Genomic DNA, 21,794 nt, shown 5'->3' with positions numbered 1-21,794 from the left:
ATTCAACTTTTTTAAAGCAACTTTTCTATGTATTAGAGGAAGTGGTATTTGACAGTTGCATCGTGGTTTGCCGTTGTGTTGTAATGCATATTGTGTAACGTTATGTAACAAATTAACAGGAAGTTCTTGGCCTAGGAGGCAATATTACTAAATACATATCCAGTAAAAGTGTATAATAAATCAATGAGTCTTGAAACTGTCAAAAAGGCAAGGATCTATATATATTTTTCTTGTATTGACCATGCTTCAGCTGTTGGGGGATCATGAAGGGCTTTCAAATTCCTAGACCACTTGACTTTTAATAGAAAATGTCAAATTTACAATGTTAACAGTGCCATCTTCATAGATGTCTTCTTAAAAGTAGGTCCCACAGATTGAAAGGTACTCCCAGTCTGTATTCTCAAGTACGGATAATTCTTTGGTGACCAATGTAACATTTGTAAGCTTCTTTAAATAATATTTTATGTTTTAGCTATTATTATTTAACTCCAATTAACATTAAACTATTTGTTAACTGGTTTAATCTTCCCTACAAAAATAATGAAATATGCACTATTGTTGACTAACTCTTGTTTTGCTTTGTATTTATGTACTTGAACATTGATTTGGCAGGGGTTTTTTTGTTGTCGTTGTTTTGGTAACGCTGAGTTATTCTGCATTTGTTGAATTGTTTATTTTTGTCATTTGAATTTACCAACATGTTCTGTATTTTTGTATGTTTGTATTTTCAATGTTTTGATGTTTTTGAATGTTTGCTGTGAGCTACTTTGGGCAAAGCTCATTGTGGAAAAGCAGCATATAAATAAACTATCAATTAATATGCTACAAGTAGTTTAAATGTTTTCTTTTCATTGTGGTTTTTTTAAAAAATAAAAATGTGACCAATGTAACAGGTTTTCAACCTCAATAATTCATCTATAGCTTCCAGGTCATGTGGCCAGCATGGCAAAGCCGCTTCTGGCAAACCAGAGCAGCACATGGAAACGCCGTTTACCTTCCCGCTGTATCTACTTGCATTTTGACGTGCTTTTGAACTGCCAGGTTGGCAGGAGCTGGGACCAAGCAACGGGAGCTCACCCCGTCAAATGACCTGGAACCAATGTATCATGACCAATATAACATGTGACAATTTACTGATAAGACATCCACAAATAAATAGCTCCAAAGCTAAACCCTCTTGCATTCACAAGTTGCCAGTCAGTATCAAGTCCATGAGGGAAGTTGTAATTCCCAAAGGAATTTATACTTAGATGCAGGCAACACTCAAATGATTTGCTTCTTTCCAACCAAGCATTTGTCATTTCCAGGAAGACAAATGCCAAAAAGTTCCTCTTTTTAAAGATGATTTCATGTTAATGAATATAATATTGCATCACCCGGTCCACTTTTTAAAAAAATTCCCAGTCTTAAACCCAAAAAATAAGTTGCCAACTGACACTACCGGTAGTAGTTCACTGGTTGTTTCTGCTTCTGCACTTTCATTCAACATAATCACATTTCTCCTAGGGACATTTTTTCCCATGGTTGTAGCATTTATCTTAAATTATGTTGAAATTCATTTACACTTTGTGTTCAAGGCTGCCTTCAACATTTCACAAGCAAGAGACCTTCAGTTCCAGAGGTGAAATTTTGCATCTCGAGATCAGGGGGGTCAAGAAACTCCAGAACATGGCCCAGTCTTGGCCTGACAGGCTTCCACAATTAGGCCATGAGGCCATTTTGAGCAAACCATAGCCACCCAACCTGCAACTGATGTCATACAGGTGTGTGACCAAAAGAGTGGGCCTTGTCCAGCTTCCCAAGCGCCAAAGTGCCTGACAACCAGCTGGTTCTTGGAGCCTTTGAAGCACTGCCCAGAGTGGGAACCTGCAGTTAACCAAAGCATGTGATGCAACTGTATTTTCTGAAAGCCCAGACTCATTCTTGCTGAGGGTATGTACTTCAGGAAATCACGAGGGTATTGGTAAACTTGGTTGCTCGTGCCAAAAGACTGGCATCTGTGGCATAGGTTCATATGAAAGAGCCTTCAAGAACTATGAAAATGCTCGCTTGTTAGATCTTGCAGCAATCTCTGTGTTCGTTAGAGCCTTCCGAATGGACATCTTACTTTCTGACTGAACTGTTTGATTGCTAGTACAGTGGTACCTGTTTTCGAATGCAATCAGTTCCAGAAGACTGTTAAGACTTCCGAAACATTCGAAAACCGAGGCACAAAGGGTGGTCTGGAAAATCAGTAGAGAAAATTGGGGGGGGGGGGACCTCAATGAAAGCCGTTTGACTTCCAAGGCACATTTGAAAACGGAAGCATTTACGTTCGAAAACCAAAATGTTCAACTTCCGAGACATTCGAAAAACCAAGGTACCAGTATATAGGAATATTTGGATATCTTAAGAGCACAAGTAGGGAGCATTGAAAGCATATTGTTAATCTGCCCATAGATCAAAGAGGGCTGTTTTGTGGCCTTAGGTCACTACATAAGACAATTATTGCTCCCCTTGACAGTTGAGATCCTGGCCATTCATGTGCATTTTTCATTTAACCATTAATTAATTGGCTACTTGTTACCTCCCAACCTCACATATACTCTCGATTTTCCTTTGACTGGGCTACAGTGTATTGTCCTGGCATGCCCAGAGTGTTGATTCTGGGCATTGCTTTTTCTCACAATGCACTTTGACAGCTATCCAAGCCCTTTGTCCCGTGACCCCCTCCCCACAGCCGATGAGCAAAACACACCAGCAGAAAAATAAGATGCAAAAGAAGTTTGGGAAAATAAACCAAGTGAGAATTAAATTCTTTATTACAAAAAAAGCCATAGGTGGTGGTTTTTTTAAAGATATATTTGTTATTTTTTTGTCTAAAAATAAATATTTCATATGGAATCTTGAGATTAGCCAGTGTGGCAAATGTATTCTTTTCTTGCCACATTACAGATAAACAGTAGCACCAATAAATAAAATGATAGTAAATTTTTCTATATTTCTGGGGCGCAGGAGCGGGTTACATATATAAAAATCGTAGTGTCTATTTATTCCGAATCACACATATACATAAACATATATATATATATATATACACACACATACATATAACCAAATATATATATAATATGTAGATGTATAACCCTTGCCTCAAAAGGAATGTGTAGGGGGAGGGTGTTAAGAGATATTAATTAAATAACTGATCATGCTACTGACTCTGTCAACAACTGGGGAGAGATTGGATGGAGCAGAAGAGTTAAAAATTTATACATAACAGTACAAAAAAGAGGTACGTCTTATAAATAGTAAAATTAAATATTAACAAAGAATACTGAAAAATACCTAGTTTAAATTATTTTTAATTTCTAATTTTTTAAAAAGGGATATTAAACAAGTATATAGGACAATGTTTGTCACCTTGCACAGCATGAATATATACATTTCAGCTGTGTGTGTGCACGTGTGCGCGCGCACACACACACACACACACACACACCTGCACACATATCTCTCTCACACACACACCACTTGCTATTGGGTAGAAGGGAATTTCATAGTGGTTAATCATCAAACTTGCAACAAGTTGATTTTTTGCTTGTCTGTAAACAGACAGGCAGTTGGCAGCATTCTCACACAGGCCAAATGTAACTTGATTTTTTAAAAAACCCAAACTTCTGAAACTGAGCACCAGGCGTACACCCCTCTCTAGTGAAGGCAATTGGGCAAGCTTACACACCACCACACACACACACACACACACACACACACACACACACACACACACACATTCTAAACCTCTGCATTCACAGCCATCCACCATTGAATTAGGAAACAGGTCTGCAATGCGAAATGGATGGCCAGTGCTAAGTGCTGAATCTCTTTAGGAGGCAAAGGGTGGGGGGGGGGAGAATCCAGAACCTACAGGTACCCCAATGCAAGGGAAGAAGTTTGGATTCATTCCGCCCATTCACCGAGCCAATCAGAGCGGGCCTCACTAACTTTTGAGCAGCCGGGCAGCCACAGGTCCATACATGCAGCATCACTCAGGTGCGCGCACATGCACACATACACACTGAATGCCAACGTATTTTACAGAAATTAAATAGGAATAGGTTTTCAAAGGCAACAATGCAGCTTCAAATCTCAGAGAGTCTGCACCACATGCACCTGCTTAGAAGGCAGCGGAAGCTGCCCGCAATGTCGCAGGTGCTGGGTTCAATCCAACTGGGGGGGACGGGGGACGGAAGCACTGCCCTTCCAGGATCACTCCAAGTGCAGGAGCACCAGTTCCACTCACCCACCAAGTAAACTAATGAGTGGGGGGGGGGGTGGGAAGGCTACCAGTGGATTGTATCCATGTTGCACTTGCCAAGTCATCAATATGGCCCTATTATCATCATCACTCATTTGCTGACTAAGGCCAGGGTGTATTTGGGCAAGTCAACAAACTTCAGACATTTAAAGCACATTGCTGCCAGCTCCTTTCCAGATCAGAATGTTTACTTAATACCGAGTGGTTTGGTGTGCTTTGGTGTTTATAGTGTTTTATCTTGCAAGGCACTGAGCATTATAGCCTGATCTCACAAAGAGCACTTAGGCATCCGTTACTCAAAATTTGTGCATTATATCTAGGTGACTAGCCCAAGCTTCTGTGTTGTAACGCAGTCACCATACCAGTGTCACGATGGAACTCTTGCCAGTTTTAAGAGTTGCAAAGCTTTTTCTACTTTCCCAAGGGTCATGCACACATGGTCCTGCAAATCACAGGCAATGCATGTTTATAGTGGCTGTTGACTGGGCCTGATTTTACAAACAAACAAACAAACACACACACACACACACACACACACCTTTAATTCAACAGCCTTCCCCAACCTAGCTGAGTTAATTGTAATCCCAAAATAACTTAGTTTCCAAAAAAAACTTAGTTGTAGTAAAAACAACAGTAACCACTGGAAAACACCAGGTTGGGAAAGCTGTGCTAAAAGGGATTAAACAACACTGCCAACATCTAGAGAGCCTGAATATATTAGCCACTCTAGGGTGCTACCAACTTTAATCAGGTTCCACATAAGAATGTTCCGAACCATGTAGTGCAGAAGCATGGAATGGGGTCAATTTGAGGCTATCTTTGTCACATCAAGCCAAGTCAGACAAGTGTTTTCTGAACAATTCAACACTGAAAATTCAAGATTCTACATGGCAAATTTCTTAAGGTTATTGGGGAGGAAAATTTAAGATGGGCACCCCCAAAGTCCAGATGAGAGTTTACTTCAGGCACATAAACTCATTATGAACTATCCAACGTTTGGTAGCAAATGCTTCATAAGTGTCTTGTTAAATAAGTTTCTGTTGCAATGGAACACGTTTTCAAATAAACAAGACCATGTATTGGTAGGATAGGCAACATTACCCCACCAGCATGATGGTGGACAGAAATAAAGTTACAAAACTCCAGCATAGCACAAGATGTCTTGGCACATTCATGTTACAGCAGATTGAGAATATGAATGAATTCACAAAAGGAGAAGTAATCTCTCATCGGATACTGCCCAGCAGGCTGTAAATGCCACTTTCCAATTTTGAACCTGTATATTTGTGTGCATATACTCACCACACAGACACACACTCACCCCCCGCCCCAATCTATTGTACATATATACTTCAGATTAATATCCCTTTCCAGAGATGTTCCATAAGCATCTTCAATGGTAGCTCTGTGCATAAGGATGGCAGACAGCACTGCTCAACTGCCTGGCTATATATTCTTGCTTCCATGTACTGCCAAGCCCCTATATCCTTGATTTAAGTAGCAAAGAGAGGTTGCAAGATTGTAGATCCCAGCAATGCCTGCTCAGGTTGACAAGCGCCAGCCACTGACAAGCACCGTTAAGGCCAGAACATAGATCCAGGGCAAAGTTCCCGCAGCAAAGTCAATTCGACAACATACACCAGTGTCCCATCAAAGCAGGCAGGTTGCAAGACAAGTTGGGGCAGATCATTTTGGAGAGGAGGGGGAGGGAAGTTGACCGAATCCTCAGACCTAGTGGCTAGAGTCACTTCCTTGACCTTTTGACCCATAATATTCCAAGGTCCCATCTTTGGAATCCCCTGCCACCTCCTCTCTGGTGCCAATGTCTCTCCATACAAGACAGGGCCTGGGGAACTGAGCTTGGTGGAGCAGCATGCTTAACAGAGTCAGCAAGAGTATGCAGATTACACTGAGCGCTTTTGGCTGAAGTCCAGTCATCGTTTCTTTCTTACGCCCCAAGTAGCCCACTTGTGTCCACAGCAGTTGAATATATCCAGTGAAGACACCAATAATGTTAGCAATGGTTTGTTTTTTTCTTAAAACTCAGAATATATATGTATATCTATATTTACAAACATATATATTTTATTCATGTGAAACGGGAGTCCCAAAACATACCACTCCAGTCTCCCTGGCTCTATTATTTAGCAGCATGAGAAGGAAAGTCTCTACAGAAAACCAGTTCAAAACCAAAAGGTGAATCCTGTGAGGGTCCTCGGGGAATGTTCCTTCCGGAGTCCATCGTCCGTACTCAAAAGTGCTGTGCTCTACTGATCCTTCATTTTAGTGTTCATTTGGATTAGTGTTTTTTGACCAGGCGAGATATCAGGCTCCAGAAACCAAGGCTCTCTTCCCCCACTCCTTTTCTTCTCTGCTGCTCACCGTCTCGGTTTTTCACATCTGTTACAAGAGAGCGGGTGGGGAGAAGAGATTATGGTTAACTGAAGTAACTTAGGTGTGGGATTCTCTGAGGTGATGAAGGCAGTGGTAGGGGAAGAGGAGAACTACAGAGCTACTAAAAGAACAGCCAGTCCCATTGTTTCCTCACATAAATCCATACAAAGCAGGTGAGGTGGGTGACCTGAGATTGTCTTAGAGAGCAATTTTTTTTTTAAAAAAAAAACAGCAACACTGCATTTCCATGTGATCTCTGCTCCCAGATAATGATAGAAAACTACTTTCCCCTCCAAACTGTCATATCTCCTTGCATGTCTCAACTCACACATACACAAATTATCCTCTCCCAATCTAGATTGTTGTTGTTGTTTTATGTGGAGGTGCAGCCAAACCAAGCCATGAGTGTCTCACACAGGCAAAAGGAAAACAAAATATATATATATTGTTTGTCATTCCACTCTTTGCCAAGAGACAGTGGTTAGTGCCTGAACACAGCAGCAACAGTTTGTGGCAGAAGCAGGAAGAAGATGAATTTGCTGTGCCCTTTTAAGGTCCAGATTTCATAACTCAGTAGGAATGAAAGTTCATCTGAAGCAGCTTTCCACACTCACACAGATATGAGGTTGCCAGCCCCAACAAGTACAGCCTCTCCTCCCACCCGATGCACTGACACGACACTCTGAAAATCAGCATTTCGCCCTGGCACAGGGGAGAACCTAACCATGGGGTGAATAGTTTCCAAACCCCAGAGCATTTTTCTTCCTCCCTTGAGAAACCTTCTGAGCCTTAAGCTTCTATCAAGGATGGCTTTCCAAAGCTGCTCTTTGGAAAGTTTGAGGAAAAACTATAAAGGTCAAGGACAAGAAGATGGCTGGTTTCTCTCCAGGGACTACTTCTGCAGGGTGAACTGTAACCCAAGAAGAGCTGGCTCCCTTCTTTCTGCAGCAAAAGGCATCCACACTCAGGTTACAACCCCTCACAAGATTCTCCTGCATAGAGAGCAGTGTGTCTCAAACTCCTCCACTAGCAGAGAATGGAGCTTCCTGGCCAATCATATCAAAAAGCCCAATGGTATCCAGCTCAACATCTGCAAGCACACATGGTCAACTGCTGATACTGTAGGTCAGTCTTCACCAATCTAGTGTCTTCCAGATGTTTCTGACGACAGCTGCAACTCTACACAGTCCCAGCAAGTCCAAAATATCTGCAGGGCACCAAATGGGCAAAGCTACTGTAGAGCCACATATGCTATTCTGAGAGAACTAAATTGACTCCTGCCCTTCTAGCCTGGGCTGCAGGGGACCCTTTCTATCGAGGCAGAAATGCTCATTTCCCAAACTCAAAAACAGGATGTATGAAACCTCTTGGGGGCAGGAAGCTCTGGGATCTTTGTGAATGGTTGGGTGGTATTTGTGGTCACAAAGTGGATACAGAGATGATGACATCTCGTATGCACTCAGCCAGACTTTGAGGTGGCTTGTGGCATTGCTTCTCTGCCTATTTTAGTCCATGCAAGTCACTCTTCCAATTACACCACAGGTGGAAGGGCTCAGTCCTAAGGTGGACTACCGCCACAAGCCTCAATAAAGATTTTAAAGAGCTTGTCTAGTTAGACTTCAGTTCTCCTTACAGCCCTGTGTCTGGAGCAAAAGGGACTTCTATTATGATCCAATAGCCTATATCCTATTATACAAGCACTTGCATCAAAGGCATCGAGCCCTTTCCCCTGGTTTCCAGCAGCATGAAATGAGCCATCTTGCTAGCCAAGGAGCACGTTCTATCTTAACACCGCCCTGTCTTGTCGTCATTCCAGCCCCAGCCCTACCATAACGCAGGAAGCTTGTGACATCAGATTCATAATAGCCCTGTCCTTTTCCCTATCCATGTCAAGCAGGGAAAAGGAGGGATCATAGAAAATTGGCAAGAGAAGACAGCAGGAAGCAAACTTTCTCTCTCTTGCTCTTTCTCAATTTGAGAGTGTTTGTGTGAGCTGCACGCACGTGTGTGTGTGTGTGTGTGTGTGTGTGTGTGTGTGCCCATATGTTTGTGGGTATTTTTCTCCCTCTTTCATTCTTCAGGACACAAACCTGCAAGTGCGCTCGTTTAACTCAAGCTGCCTCGACTTGCAACGTGAGTCTGTGAATTTGCAGGAACATTTACAGGTCTGGGGATCTTGTTTGAACAAGTGCTTTCTCCTTTCTGAGCAAGGTTCACAGTGACTGCAAAAAGGCAAAAGGAAAGAGGTCTAAGCTACAGCGCTTTAGCGGGAAGAAATTTACACATGCAACACCCTAAACATTGAAGCAACCCCTGCCCCCAACCCCCACTCGCTCAGCACTGCTCATTCAGAACACTGCTGGCTGGCAGACAGTCCCAAAGGCGTTCCAACACTTACTTGCAACAGCTTAAAGAGAAAGAAACCGGCTCTCTGCAGCTGCACAATTCACAAATCCTGCATTAGTCCAATTGGCCAAGGTAAAAATGCCGAGAGCCTCCTCATGTTAACAGAGGTCCCCAAAACAAGAGTGAAAACATGTTAAATACCCAGTGGCAGCTCCTCCTACAAAGAAAGTCTTGCTAATGTCAACTGGGGCAACAGCCATACCAAAGGTGGAGAGGAGAGGAGACAGTCTCCTAGATTCAGCTGCTTTGGGGGGGGGGCTTTAATAATCATAATAATAATTTTTCCCTTAGGGATTGGATCAAAATAGCTGCTTTTCAAATATCCCCCTCCTGTTCCAGAACTGCCACCAGATTATTAGCAATACAGGATTCTGTGAATTGAAGAGAGAGAGTAAAAGGCGAGCCACCAATATCCAGAAGAGAGAGAAAGAGAGAGAGCACTCCTCATATGTTTCCCAGAGTCCTCTAGCTCCTCACTGGTTAGTGTTACCCTCAGAGCACACACAGAGACACATAAACATGCATGAATGGCAAGCACCAAGCCCTTGTTGCCAGCCTCATTAACAATGACAGCCTTAAAGGAAAACCTGAAATTAAGGGAAGCAAGGAGATGGGAAATCACACAGGGGGAATTGCAGGGTGCAGCAACAGTGAAGCAAATAAGCCTGCCTGTCCCTTCATGTTGTTGTGCCTTCGGAAGAGAAAGAGTAATCCCAAGCAAGAAGAAGAATCGCTCCTCCTCTTATGCCTCTGCGTCAGAAGTGCCAAAGCTGCTACGCTACCACCACCAGTGAGGCCACCCCAGCTCTCCACGAAGGAGTGATTTGGAGAAGTGGATGGGGAATTATCTCTTTGTTGTAATTAGGTGTACTGCAAGCAGGTGTTTTGATTTGAGGGGTGATGGGAAGAAATGGGGAACGGGCAGAGTCTACAAGCACATGATGCAAACGTACAAGTTTTGTGGTTTATACCGGCCTCTCTTGCGCTTTCTCTTTTGACCCTTCCCCTTTCCTCGCTTTGATTTTCTGGAAGAAAAACAAAACAAAAAAAAGCAGAAAGAAAGAAAAGAGAAGGAAGGAGGAAGAGAAGAAGCGGGAAGGAAAACAGGGAGTGGGGGGGACAGGAAATGGGGAAGGAACTGCCCTGTGAGCTTGGGCGAACAGGAAGCCCAGGAAGAAGAGAAGGCTGGAAAGCCTTTGGCTCAAGGTTGTTGTTGTTTTTTGCCACCTCTTACTCTAGCCCCCTTCACACCACCAGCACAACCCCTGTCAGGGCTACAGAGCTGAACCATGGCAGACCCAACAATGTCTCAGCATGCAACCCTGCCACTGGCCCAAGAGATGGGAGGAGCTACTTCTCCCCACTTGGAGGAGGGGCTTGCTGAAAGAGGCCTGGAAGCCGCCTGTGCCCAAATGAAATGCATTGTTCACCATCAGCTGGTATGAGACAGTGCAGGCGGGCATCCCTGATAAAGCATTTGCGCCTTGCCCAGCATATGTCTGGATTATTCTGACATGCGGAACTTCTGACCTCAGAAATCCAGTTTGAAGAACACCAGTAAAATTATAAGGGTGGAATTCAAAGTAGCACTAAAGAGATCAACCATCTTTGCCCCTGTTCTGTGCGTTGATTTGGGGGGCACAGAAGGAGGGAAGCCCCATTGCACTAGCCGGACTTGTGTTGGCTCCTGCTAGCACAACTATTTAGTGGAACTCAGCCCTAAGTAGTGCTCAAAAGTAGGCAGGCAACAAATGGAACTGCTGACTAAAATCTCAACCTCAGTCCCTTTGGCCTTACTCTGGAGACCATGAACTCTGGGTCCATTTGAACCCAGCATGCTGTTCCACAGTTATGAGTGTCTTGTTGCAACTGACAGCAAAGCAGCCAGTTCTGCTATCCCTTTGCTGCTAGGATCATCCACAAAGACTGAAGCAATAACTGATGCTGGCAGGTGAACAGCGATGCAAGAAGAGGAGTCCTAACCCAAAGAACTGGCTGCTGAACTTCTCTTGCCTCTCAAGCCCTGCTGGGAACAAAGACCTGCCAAACAGCCTATTTCTAAATGATGAGATGGTGAAGTAAAGCCTCAACCTAGCTAGCACTCTCTTTGGGTTATGGCACAGTCCTGCCAGAGAATTTGCAGCTACCTTACTGTAGCTAAGATAAGACTGATAACCTGGTAATATGGGAACTCAAGTCTTATTTCAATATGGGAAGCTGCTTTATGCCAAGCCAGACCACTCAGTATTTATTATGCTGACTAGCAATGGCTCTCCAGGGTTTCAGGCAGGCATCTTTCCCAACCCAACCTGGAGACGCCTAAGACTGAACTTCAAACCCTTTGGGTACATTGTTGAGTTACAGCCCTTCCAAATATATGTTGATAATGTGAATTGATCCAAGATCAGCAAATGCTCAGCTCCAACCCCATGACCCAGGTGGATGTCTGGGGAACCTGATTCCCTGTGTTAGCAGCAGATCAAGGGAGAGATGCACACAGAAAGAAGCAAGGCAATGCTCTTGTGGCAAGAGCATTTTGAGAGGGTCCCCACGTCTCGCTCCCAAGTTCTACCTCCTTCCCTCCCACAGGCAAGTCCACATCAATGGGATGGGAAGAAGAGGCGGGCTGTGAGGATAACTGGCTGCATCTTTCCTGGGACTTGTTCAAGCCTGTTGGTTGGCACCAGTTTCTCTTTTCCTTACTACAGGCAGAGTAAGCACCCCCAGATCGCAGCTAGAGCTACAAGCAAGACAGAGGGAGTGGTGCCTGCTTGAGGAAAACCTTTCCACAACACTTGACTTCGTGAAGGACACACTCCCCAGGAGGAAAGCAAAACCAACAGCATCAAGCACAAGAGGAATTTCAGCTTAACTCAAAGCAGAGTGCCCCATGTTCTGCAAAACTTGCAAAGTGAAGCAAGCCACCTGAAGTTCAGCCAAAGGTGAGGAGTGGAAGTTTCAGCAGAAGGTGAGAGGACTTTGGCTACACGAGCATTTTCTCTCCATTGCAGCAGCACACCCTGATCTCTTTCAGCCACTCCATTGAACAAGATAATCCAGAAAGAACAAGCAAAGCTGTGAGTGCTTTGCTGGGCTCTCCCCTCTTGATGGTTCCATGAAACGAATCCCAAGGAGAAGGTTAGAACATGGTAATGGCAACATAGCTGGCCATTAAGAGTCTCTTTCTTCCTTTCTCCTTTCTGTCTCTGTTTCTGCCTAGCTGCCATACCAAATCAGAGACTGTTCACTGTCCTACTCATGCCCTCATAATGCATGTGTAATTTTTGTCGTTAAGCCAGGAGTGGGAGGGAAAACATTACATTTGCCCTTGTTCGGTATGGTCTGGGAGATGGGTAGAGAGGGATTTGTCCCCAATCAACACTGCTGCATTAGTCCACACAAAGCTGAAAGCAGATCGCCGTTCACATTGTAACATCAGCCAGTCTCTTTCCCACAAGACATCCAATGTCAAGAAGGTTCACATGTCAAGAAGGTTCACTTTATTTTATTCTACCCATTGTGATTAATATGTGAAGTTCATTCACATGTATGTCACCACCCATACCCTGAACAGGCTTCTACTTTCAGCTTTTTCCCCTATAGCTGCCAGAACTCCGCTTCTCTGAGAGAGACAGCAAAGCTCACATGCATAGCCTTGGTGTTAGGAATCTATGCAAGCGGCTATGAATAAGTCAGCAAGTTTTCACCCAAGCAGCAAGAGAGAGGCAATGATTTCCAGTGTCCACAACAACAACTGCTCATGGAAGGAAACTTTAACCTAGAATCCATTCCCAAAGGGAAGGAGGGAGGCGGAGATTCTATTGCTTCATTGTTGTTCTTTACCAATTTTGTCCTTGCTATTCTTTACAAATTTCTATAAGTAAGCAGTTTCAGTATGTTATCGGGCAGGAAAGAAGCAACAGTCATCAAAACTAGGTGTGTGTATGTGTTATCTGCCTACAAAGAATGGATTCAGGGTGCAGCCCTCATGATGGCAATTTTGTTTGTTTGTTTGTTTGTTTGTTTGTTTGTTTAATCAGTTGTTGTTTCCCTGATCAGAAGGAAAGGAGGGAGGGAGGGGGGAGGGGAATTACCAACACCAAAAGAGAAAAAGAACTTAAGCCAAGTTACTTACTTTTCTTGTCTAGGTTTCACTTCTTTCTTTGGTCTCTCTCTGTGTGGAAAGACAAGACAAGAGATATCAGGAGGGAACCAAGAACCCCAGGTATCACACCCACCCTTTCACCATGTTAAACCCCCTCTCCCCCCCCAAAAGGATTACAAGGGTGCCCTTTCTATCTTTCAGCATTTTGCTTGTGTTATATGTTGTGTGCAATTTTGTTTTTATTCACACTTCTGTAAGCCATCCTGTAAGCCATTGAATCTCTCAATCAAAGGCCATTAACAAACATTTTAAATAAATTATCACAGCCAGATGCAAAATAATTCCTGGCCATGATGCTAAGATGTTTCACAGCTAGCTACTATTGGCATCTAATGGAATCTCATGCTGTGTGCAGGCATTTTGCCTGAACATGTGGTGCTCAAAAGCAAGAGATGGAGGCAGGGGTGAGCACACAAGCTCCTTTCCCCCAACTTCCCTAGGTACATGGGCTTCCCTTTAGAATGGGAGTGGGGGGGGCGCTTTCTGCCCAAGTGCCTGATCCTAACCTGGCTAGCCTTCTTCTGGGGGCTGCATTCCAACAGTGGGCAGGAGCAGAGGCAGAAGGGGGTAGGGCTGGTTTCAAAACATATCTTACATACTTTTATATGCTGTTGTATATAAAATATTTCAAAAATATGTAAAAATGAATGCAAAATACGTAAAATGCTATGCCCAGCCCTAGGAAGACTGTGGAAAATGGAGAGGAAGGTCAACATAATTGTCAAATGCTATCACATGTCTGGGAGGTGGGTGGGGTTTGCTAGAAATGACCATTCAGAGGGGCCTGGCAGGCCTCCTTAGGCCCATGCTTCAGAAGTGCTGCTTCTGACCTTAATGGAAGCTTCTGAAGAGCATTTCACAAGTGTGCTCCATTGAATGCACTTAGAAACCTCCCCACAAGTGGGAGACACAGCTTAGTAGGGTTCCTGGTTGTGGGAAGTTTCTAACCATGTTTGATTTAACGTACCTATAAACCCTTTTCAGGTGTTTACAATTAGTTGAGTGAAGATCTAAAGGGAAGCCCATGTGCCAAGAGAAGTTGGAGGTGGGAGCTTAACTAGATGCCCCTGCCTGCCCCCAACTTCGCAAGCACTATGCATTTACGGCTTCAGTCTGCACCATCCAGTGAACATACCTAATGGGTGGCGAGCAACCTACAACTGTTATAATAAGAACATAATACCTCTATTAAAATATTATCCTTCAAGCAATCATCAAACAGAGGCCCCTCCATACTAAGGCTGTGGACCTTTTTTGTCTTTTCTTTTTTTAAGATGCAATTGTAAAGCAGTCAGTTCAATTCCAAGAAGGTATCCACCCTCACCTGCATTCACATTCTCTGTGCTGCTGGAAGCTCATCCGGCTTAAGTGCTGGCCTTGAAAGTGTCTAATTCTCAGGATCTGAAATGAAAGGAGGGGAAAGAAAGGCGGTAGAGGCTGAGTCTCATTCACCAATCACAACCTCGCGAAACAAAGAGGCAAGCAGCACTATGGCAAAACGAAATTAAAAGAGGCTGCAATCCTATACCCACCTAACCTGAGAGCAAGCCCCACTGAACTCAGTAGCACCTACTCCTGAGTAGGCATGTACAGACTTGCTTTCTAAAGCAGTAAAGAAATATAAAACTGTGTAATTCCTGCTCCGGATGACCAGCACAAGAACCCTCAATCAGCAGTTTGTTAAAAGGGCAAGTCTATACATATTTTTCGATCATCCTCCTCCTACTTGAATTTTAGCTACCAAGCAACCTAAAAGGTAAAGGTAAAGGACCCCTGGCCATTAGGTCCAGTCATGACCGACTCGGGGTTGCGGTGCTCATCTCACGTTATTGGCTGAGGGAGCCGGCGTACAGCTTCCAGGTCATGTGGCCAGCATGACTAAGCCACTTCTGGTGAACCAGAGCAGCACAGGGAAACGCCGTTTACCTTCGGACTGTATTTATCTACTTGCACTTTGACGTGCTTTTGAACTGCTAGGTTGGCAGGAGCTGGGATCGAGCAACGGGAGCTCACCCTGTCACGGGGATTCAAACCGCCAACCTTCTGATCGGCAAGCCCTAGGCTCTATGGTTTAACCCACAGCGCCACCCATGTCCCCTTACCAAGCAACCTACTTGCCCACAAAAATGACATGCTTCTCCACAGGTGGGGGCAAAGGACCATTTCTGGAGGCATATTGGTGCCTGGATTCAGGAAGACACAATGAGACATGACTTGAGCAAGGCAGCTACAGACTCAGGTGACTTTTGGCAGCCACAATGATTTCAAATGTCTGTAGAGCACACAGGATGATGAAGCGCAGGTTGCTACTGAGTGTGTGTGCATTTGCAATACTAAGGAAAGAGGGACGTGTGCAGGCACGAACCACACATGCAGGGCTCATTCCATCAGCCAACTCTATCGGGCAACTGGGGGGCATCAGCAGTCGTTTTCTTAAGCACGGAAGTCCGCACTTGATGCGGATCAGGATTCAAGACATTTTTGCAGAGCTGAGAGGAATAGACAGGAAGCAAGTTCTGGCAGAGGCGTATTGGCTGTGCTGTGTGTGGAAAGCGTGCATCCTCACAGTATGCTTTGGCCTTAGTTATTCTTTCCGACCACTTCCCTTCAGGATGACTAAATTCAAAGTAAAAGAGAGAGGAAGCTCTTCCATTTGTCTCTGCATTGTTGTTCTTCCTACCCCTGCAGTGCCTTTGCAACTAACAAGTCAGAACTCTAGCTTGGCCAGTGGACCCTGACCTGGCCAACTTTTGATGAAGAAAGTTCACAGCTCCTTTTTTTGTATGCCACAGTCTGCTGCACTGGGAGATGGGGTTGGAAGATACAGAAGCCAAAACAAGAATTAAGCAGAAGCCAGAGTGGAGAGGGGCCAATGGACATGAGTGGCTCCCTGTCTACACATAGATCCTCAGTTTGTAGCTAACAGGTTCCCTCCAGATGTTGCTGGACTCCAGCTCCCACCAGTCCCAGCCAGCACGGTCAATGGTCAGAGATGGTGGGAGTTATACAGGCCAAGAGCATCTCAAGGTGCAGAGGCCCCCCATCCCCAGCTTTTCTACGAGACTTAATGGGGACTAAATACATCAAGCTCATCCAGTGCAAGGGGTAGTGTGTAAGCTAGATTGGAGCGGCCAGGGAGTAGATGGATTCTCCCCATTCAAGCTGCTCAAAAAAATCATGGACACTCCAGCTAGGCAGCCCAGTAGCTGAGTGAAGGGCAGCAATTCACACACTGCTTTTAGACCGGCTAGCTATTTCTCAAATTTGAGGGGCTACCTGATCTAAAAGCAGCACATGAAAAGCTGCTATTATTATTATTACTACTACTGCTACTACTAATTGAATTTATATACCGCCCTATACCCAGAGGTCTCAGGGCAGTTCACATAAAAAGATCACAGTATATAAAATAAAAATAAAAGCAATAACCCAGTAATACCCCCCCCCAAAAAAGAGCCACATTTCTCACTTAGCTGCTTGGTACCCTTCCCTCGAGAGGAGAGGAGAGGTCTCTGCAATGCAGGCATCCCCAAACTTCGGCCCTCCAGATGTTTTGGACTACAATTCCCAGCATCCCTGACCACTGGTCCTCTTAGCTAGGCCAAAACATCTGGAGGGCCGCAGTTTGGGGATGCCTGCTGTAATGCTATAGAAATCACTAGGTCACTTTCCCATTTTCTGATGCAAGGAGTCTCTTGTGCTCCTTTTGACTTCACCAGCACTCCCTAGCAAGTAAAATCGCTCAAGGAAGGAGTGCCACCCGGAAGGCAAAAAGCAGAGCAAAAATAAGAATAATGAATCCTTCCACTCCAGTCCTTCGACAGCCGACAGCATTAGTAGACGGAGGAGGCTGATAGATGTGGTTCAAGAGCTACCAGCTGACCATTCCTGATTTATATAAACCACCCGGGTCCTGTGTGAGTTGCACTGAAGGAAACAAGCAATGTCACCTCCCTCTTTGCTCTGTCCCCCACCTCCAGTTCCTTAGCTAGAGCCTCACCTCCATGGTGACATTGTACGTCGATGTGGGTACGCACTCCAGCGCCTCGTCATTACAGCACCCTGCACACCTCATCAGGGGCACACATGATGGCTTGAAAATGTATTCCACCTCATCAGGGTATTCTTGGAAAATATCCACCATGGTCTCAATTGTCCTGCAGGCACTGCGCTCAAAGACCACCAGAAATGAGATAACTACAAAAAACAAGAGGTGGGGGAGGGAGAGAAATTAGGAATTAAGAACATCTCTGTTTTGCGCTGTGATCGTTCGTAAGCTGTTTCAAGGCAATGTAGGAAACAGGGCTGTGGGTGTGTGGATTAATGGCTCTGCACTCGGTGCTCTTTCTGCCTAGATACCTTTCCCATTATCTCATGGGCTCACTGAAACATGCTGTCAATAAATGCATTAGTTCAGTTAAAAAGCACTTAAACCCAATGAGATACAGAGTAGGACAGGGGTTGTAGAAGAGCAAGATAGGGCCAAATCACTGGCAGTTTCAGCATTTGCCCGTTTGAATTTTAATGAGCTAGATATTCTGAACGCATTTGCAAGGCGGAAACTAACGCGAATTGTGAGCCTCAGAAATCAGAGCAGATCTCACAGAGGACCATGGCAGACCTTATTAGAGCAGCATTCCCCTGAAGCTAGTGGAAGTGGAATGAGGAGTTTGACACACTCTGCTCAGAAACCAGTTTGCCAAACCCAGATAACTCAACCCAATAGCTCACCATATGAAAAACAAAAAAAGCCACTACAGGTCCTAGACATTGTGCATTTCAGGGCCTCTCTTAAAAATTGGCATTTTTCACAGAATAAAAGGCAGCTGTTGGGGAGAACCAGACATCATCTCCTAAGGAAGCACTTCTGCGGTGGGGATATTTTCCTGGCATATTTTCCTCATCACATAATGTTTCATCACATGTGCCTTTTCCTTCAACTACAGTATTAAGCTTATTGCAATTGGCATGGAATCTGGAACAGTGGCTACGCAGGTTCTAGAGTCACCTACTGGATACCTGTCCATCATTCAGGTAAACCCTTAAAGCAAAGTAAAGGAAGGAATGACCTGCCATTTTTCAAGCCTTATCAGAAAATGTTCAGGTTACTTTTTTTCAGAGCTGTGCTGTCACTCGTTCCTCATTTCAGCACTGGGGTGCTTGTGTCCCAGGATGTTCCTCCACCCCACCCCACCTGGCAAAGAAGCTACTAGCACCCTCCAACAAGGCTGCTTCCATACATTACAGTGAGACAGGATATATATTGGTATGGCATTAGCAAAAGTAATGCACTTCCCCTCCCCCTCCCACCTTTCTTCCTATTGCTTGTGTTTCATGCTCTATACTCTGTGTGTTTGCAGGAAGGATCCTACCTGACTTCCAGCATTGGGGAAAAAGCCTTAGCCTGGGTCCAACCCATCATCACCATAAGCTTTAATAATGTGTTTCATTATTGAGACAGGTTATTAGACTTGTGTCACCATTTTTTATGAATACAAAAGGATATGTTGCATTCCAACAGTATTGAAGACATGAACAGGGCCACAAATACGTAGCTAGTAGAACGGAAAAGGTGCAATGGGCTGAGGTGCACCATTTCAGCAGCAGATTCCCCATGCTATACAAACATAGGAAGCTGCCTTCTCAATTTCAAGTAGTTATACATTGCTTTACGTCGGAAAAGATCACAATGCTGTTTTACAAAAAAAAAAAAAAGTGAGCAAAGGTATGTACAAGCAATTTAAATTATAATTTTTATACTATTAGCCCATTGGTCAATCTAGCTAAGTATTATTTACACTGACCAGCACTCCAGGGCTTCAGTAAGGGGTTTTCCCAGCCCTACCCAGACACGCTGCAGAACTGGGGACCTTCTGCATGCAAAGCAGATGTTCTACTGCTGAGTTGCAGCCCTTCCCCAAGGACCTTGTGCATATGCCAAGAGAGAAAAACTTAACCAATTTCCACACACACAAATGTCCCAATGTTCCCAAGTGCTAAAGGTTTACAGCAGAGCTCTGACTTGGGGAGGAAAGGCTGCAGAACAACACAGAAGGAACATGCAAGTGTGCAAAGTCCTCATCCCAAGATTGTGCTGCATACTTCCAAATACACTCCCAGCAGCATGGGATTGTTCCTTCTTCCTCCAGCGTGCATTGTTTTAAAAAAAGCCGTTAGCAGGGCTCAGTTCACAGACACGGCAGATAGCATCTGACCCGAGCTTTCTTGCCTTCAGATCATACGCCTGTACCATATGCAGAGTCCCTGCAGTAGTGAGGTTGATAACCCGGTGTGATAACAAGCACAAACTGCTTGCATCATGGAAAAAAAAGGGACTCCAGTAAGCGTTTCTGAAGAGTCCTGAACCTGTGACAAACCTGCATAAAGGTTGCTCCATCGAAGCAGTGGAGGTGCAGGCAGGGAGGGAGGGAGGGAGGGAAGAAAGGAATGTACAGAAGCTGCCAGGCTTTGAGCTCAGGGCTTCTCAATTAATTGTCAAAAGTTAATTCTCGGTCATGTGGAGCTGACAGTGCCACAGTGCTGCTGGCAGCAGGTATAACTAAGGAGGAGGCTCCGCCTGGGATTTCTATGGGCTGCCCTGCCTAAGTGCCTATTAAAGAGGCAGTTGCTCAGGAAGCAAAAATGCAGAGTACTGACTGGCAGTGCTCATGGAGGAAATGCAAGCCCCTTCATTGCTTTCACCTCCCCCCTCCTTTCTTCCCCAGCCCTCTGCCCAGTCCAAAGTCTGGAATCAGCCTCTCATATCCTTTCTTGCCTGGTATGGGGCCACCTCCTTCTCCTTCCCCTTCAGAGTGACCTTAACCTTAAAATACAGCTATCTATAAACTGGAGAATTAAACAATTCAGCGCCTGGGAAAGTTGCAGGCATGCAGCCAGACACGTAACCACATTGCTGATTATTCACACCTTTCCTAGCATGAGGAAGCAAGGAACCTGTTGGGGTAAAAATAATTTTTCTGCTCAGTATACATCATCTGCATACAGTGGACGCTCCAGATACGAACTTGATTTATTCCAGGGGCCCGTATGTCTGCATCTAGAGGTGCCGCTTCTGTGCATGTGCATGACGTGATAGAGTGCTTCTGCTCATGCACATGTGACGAAACCCGGAAGTATACACTTCCGGGTTTGCCACAATTGCAACCAGAAAGTTACGTTACCCAAAGGTAATGTAACCTGAGGATCCACTGTATATGTGTATACACACACACACACACACACACACACACACACCAGTGCCAAGCAGGTTATGGGCACAGGAACAGAGCATCTCAAGATCCCTTCCATCCACGCTTCAAAAACACAAAAGCCAGCAGGTGGTTTTTTGTTTGTTTGTTTTTTTACAAAGTATGAAAAGTGGTAGCAACTGAGTGTGTTGATTTATCCACTGTTCTTACATGAGCAACCTCTTCACCCCTGAGCACATCAAAATTCATCAAAATCTGGAGGGCTGCACGTAATTACACAGGACAAAATGTGCAACTGAACGTGTAATCTGCATATCATTAAAAAAATATCCCATATATAATTAATAGGCATCGTGCTCTCCTTTTTTTATTCTGACTTAAAAGGAAGGGGGTGAAGAGAGGGATTGCCTAGCCTCTAAGAATCTTAGAATCTCAATAGACAGCCACATCTACAGCACAAGAAGCAGAAATGTAAACCAACTAGGAGCTCCCAAAGAAAGTGGCCTGACAGTTTCCATTGCCTACAATGAGTTACATTAAGATGAGGAATAAGAAAGGGAAACTGTGTGAATATAAAGAATTTTGAGAATTAGTCTTGCTGAATTCTAAGATATCAATCCCAGATGGCAGAATCAGACAGCTTTGTGGAGAAAGTGATGCACAACTGGAAGGAGAGAGCATGTGTTGTAGAGTCCCTAATTTGTGACTACACATACAGTTGTGGTGCTTTATAGATAGTGCATTACGATAAATTTCATTATTAATATAGCAGAGTGAATCTGCAGGTGAGCTTTAAATGCAGTTTCCTGAATCTAGCTCACAACTTATATTCATCTGTGACAATCATGACAATGCATAGTGATAATACATACACACTGTCACAAGAGATTTCCTATAGAAGCTGCCACTTTAACTGGCTGCTTCTTGAGCATCTGCACACGAGAGGCATGTTCCACAGTCTTTAAACAGCATTTGAAATGTAATTATGATAAACCTACAAAACCAGGAGCCTGCTTTGGACAGCAATGCCAACTTGGCTGGGCAGTTTCAGTACATAGCATTCTGTGGAACTGATATCAGGCCTAAAACTAGAGCAGGCACCCCCAAACTTCGGCCAGCCAGATGTTTTGGACTAGAATTCCCATCTTCCCCAACCACTGGTCCTGTTAGCTAGGGATCATGGGAGTTGTAGGCCAAAACATCTGGAGGGCTGCAGTGTGGGGATGCCTGAGCTAGAGGATGAAGGAACCCAAACAACTGCATCAACGATGAACCACAGCTTGAGCCTCTGCTGCCACTGATATATCTGCAGCTCAACATAAAGGGC

The 21,794-nt window shown here is 44.5% G+C and overlaps 1 protein-coding gene across 4 annotated transcripts in view; it reads right to left on the bottom strand.

Moving 5' to 3' along the window:
- Positions 1 to 2,779: 2,779 nt before the first annotated feature.
- Positions 2,780 to 21,794, bottom strand: part of VEGFA (vascular endothelial growth factor A) — a 30,997-nt gene continuing 11,982 nt past the window's right edge. The window contains exons 3-8 of one of the 4 annotated variants that reach the window (XM_035108188.2): positions 17,260 to 17,456; positions 14,584 to 14,660; positions 13,230 to 13,268; positions 10,048 to 10,119; positions 8,779 to 8,910; positions 2,780 to 6,694 (exon numbers count right to left, since the gene is read on the bottom strand). In XM_035108188.2, coding sequence (XP_034964079.1) covers positions 6,673 to 6,694; positions 8,779 to 8,910; positions 10,048 to 10,119; positions 13,230 to 13,268; positions 14,584 to 14,660; positions 17,260 to 17,456 — 539 coding nt within the window. In that variant the 3' untranslated portion in view covers positions 2,780 to 6,672. The remainder of the gene's footprint in view (positions 6,695 to 8,778; positions 8,911 to 10,047; positions 10,120 to 13,229; positions 13,269 to 14,583; positions 14,661 to 17,259; positions 17,457 to 21,794) is intronic. The other 3 variants (XM_060272923.1, XM_035108190.2, XM_035108192.2) reach the window with 3 other exon arrangements.

Source organism: Zootoca vivipara, chromosome 3, assembly GCF_963506605.1.
Source record: "Zootoca vivipara chromosome 3, rZooViv1.1, whole genome shotgun sequence".
Taxonomy (NCBI): Eukaryota; Metazoa; Chordata; class Lepidosauria; order Squamata; family Lacertidae; genus Zootoca; species Zootoca vivipara.
Note: the sequence above shows the minus strand (reverse complement) of the source record. Positions and strands in the feature narration are given on the sequence as shown.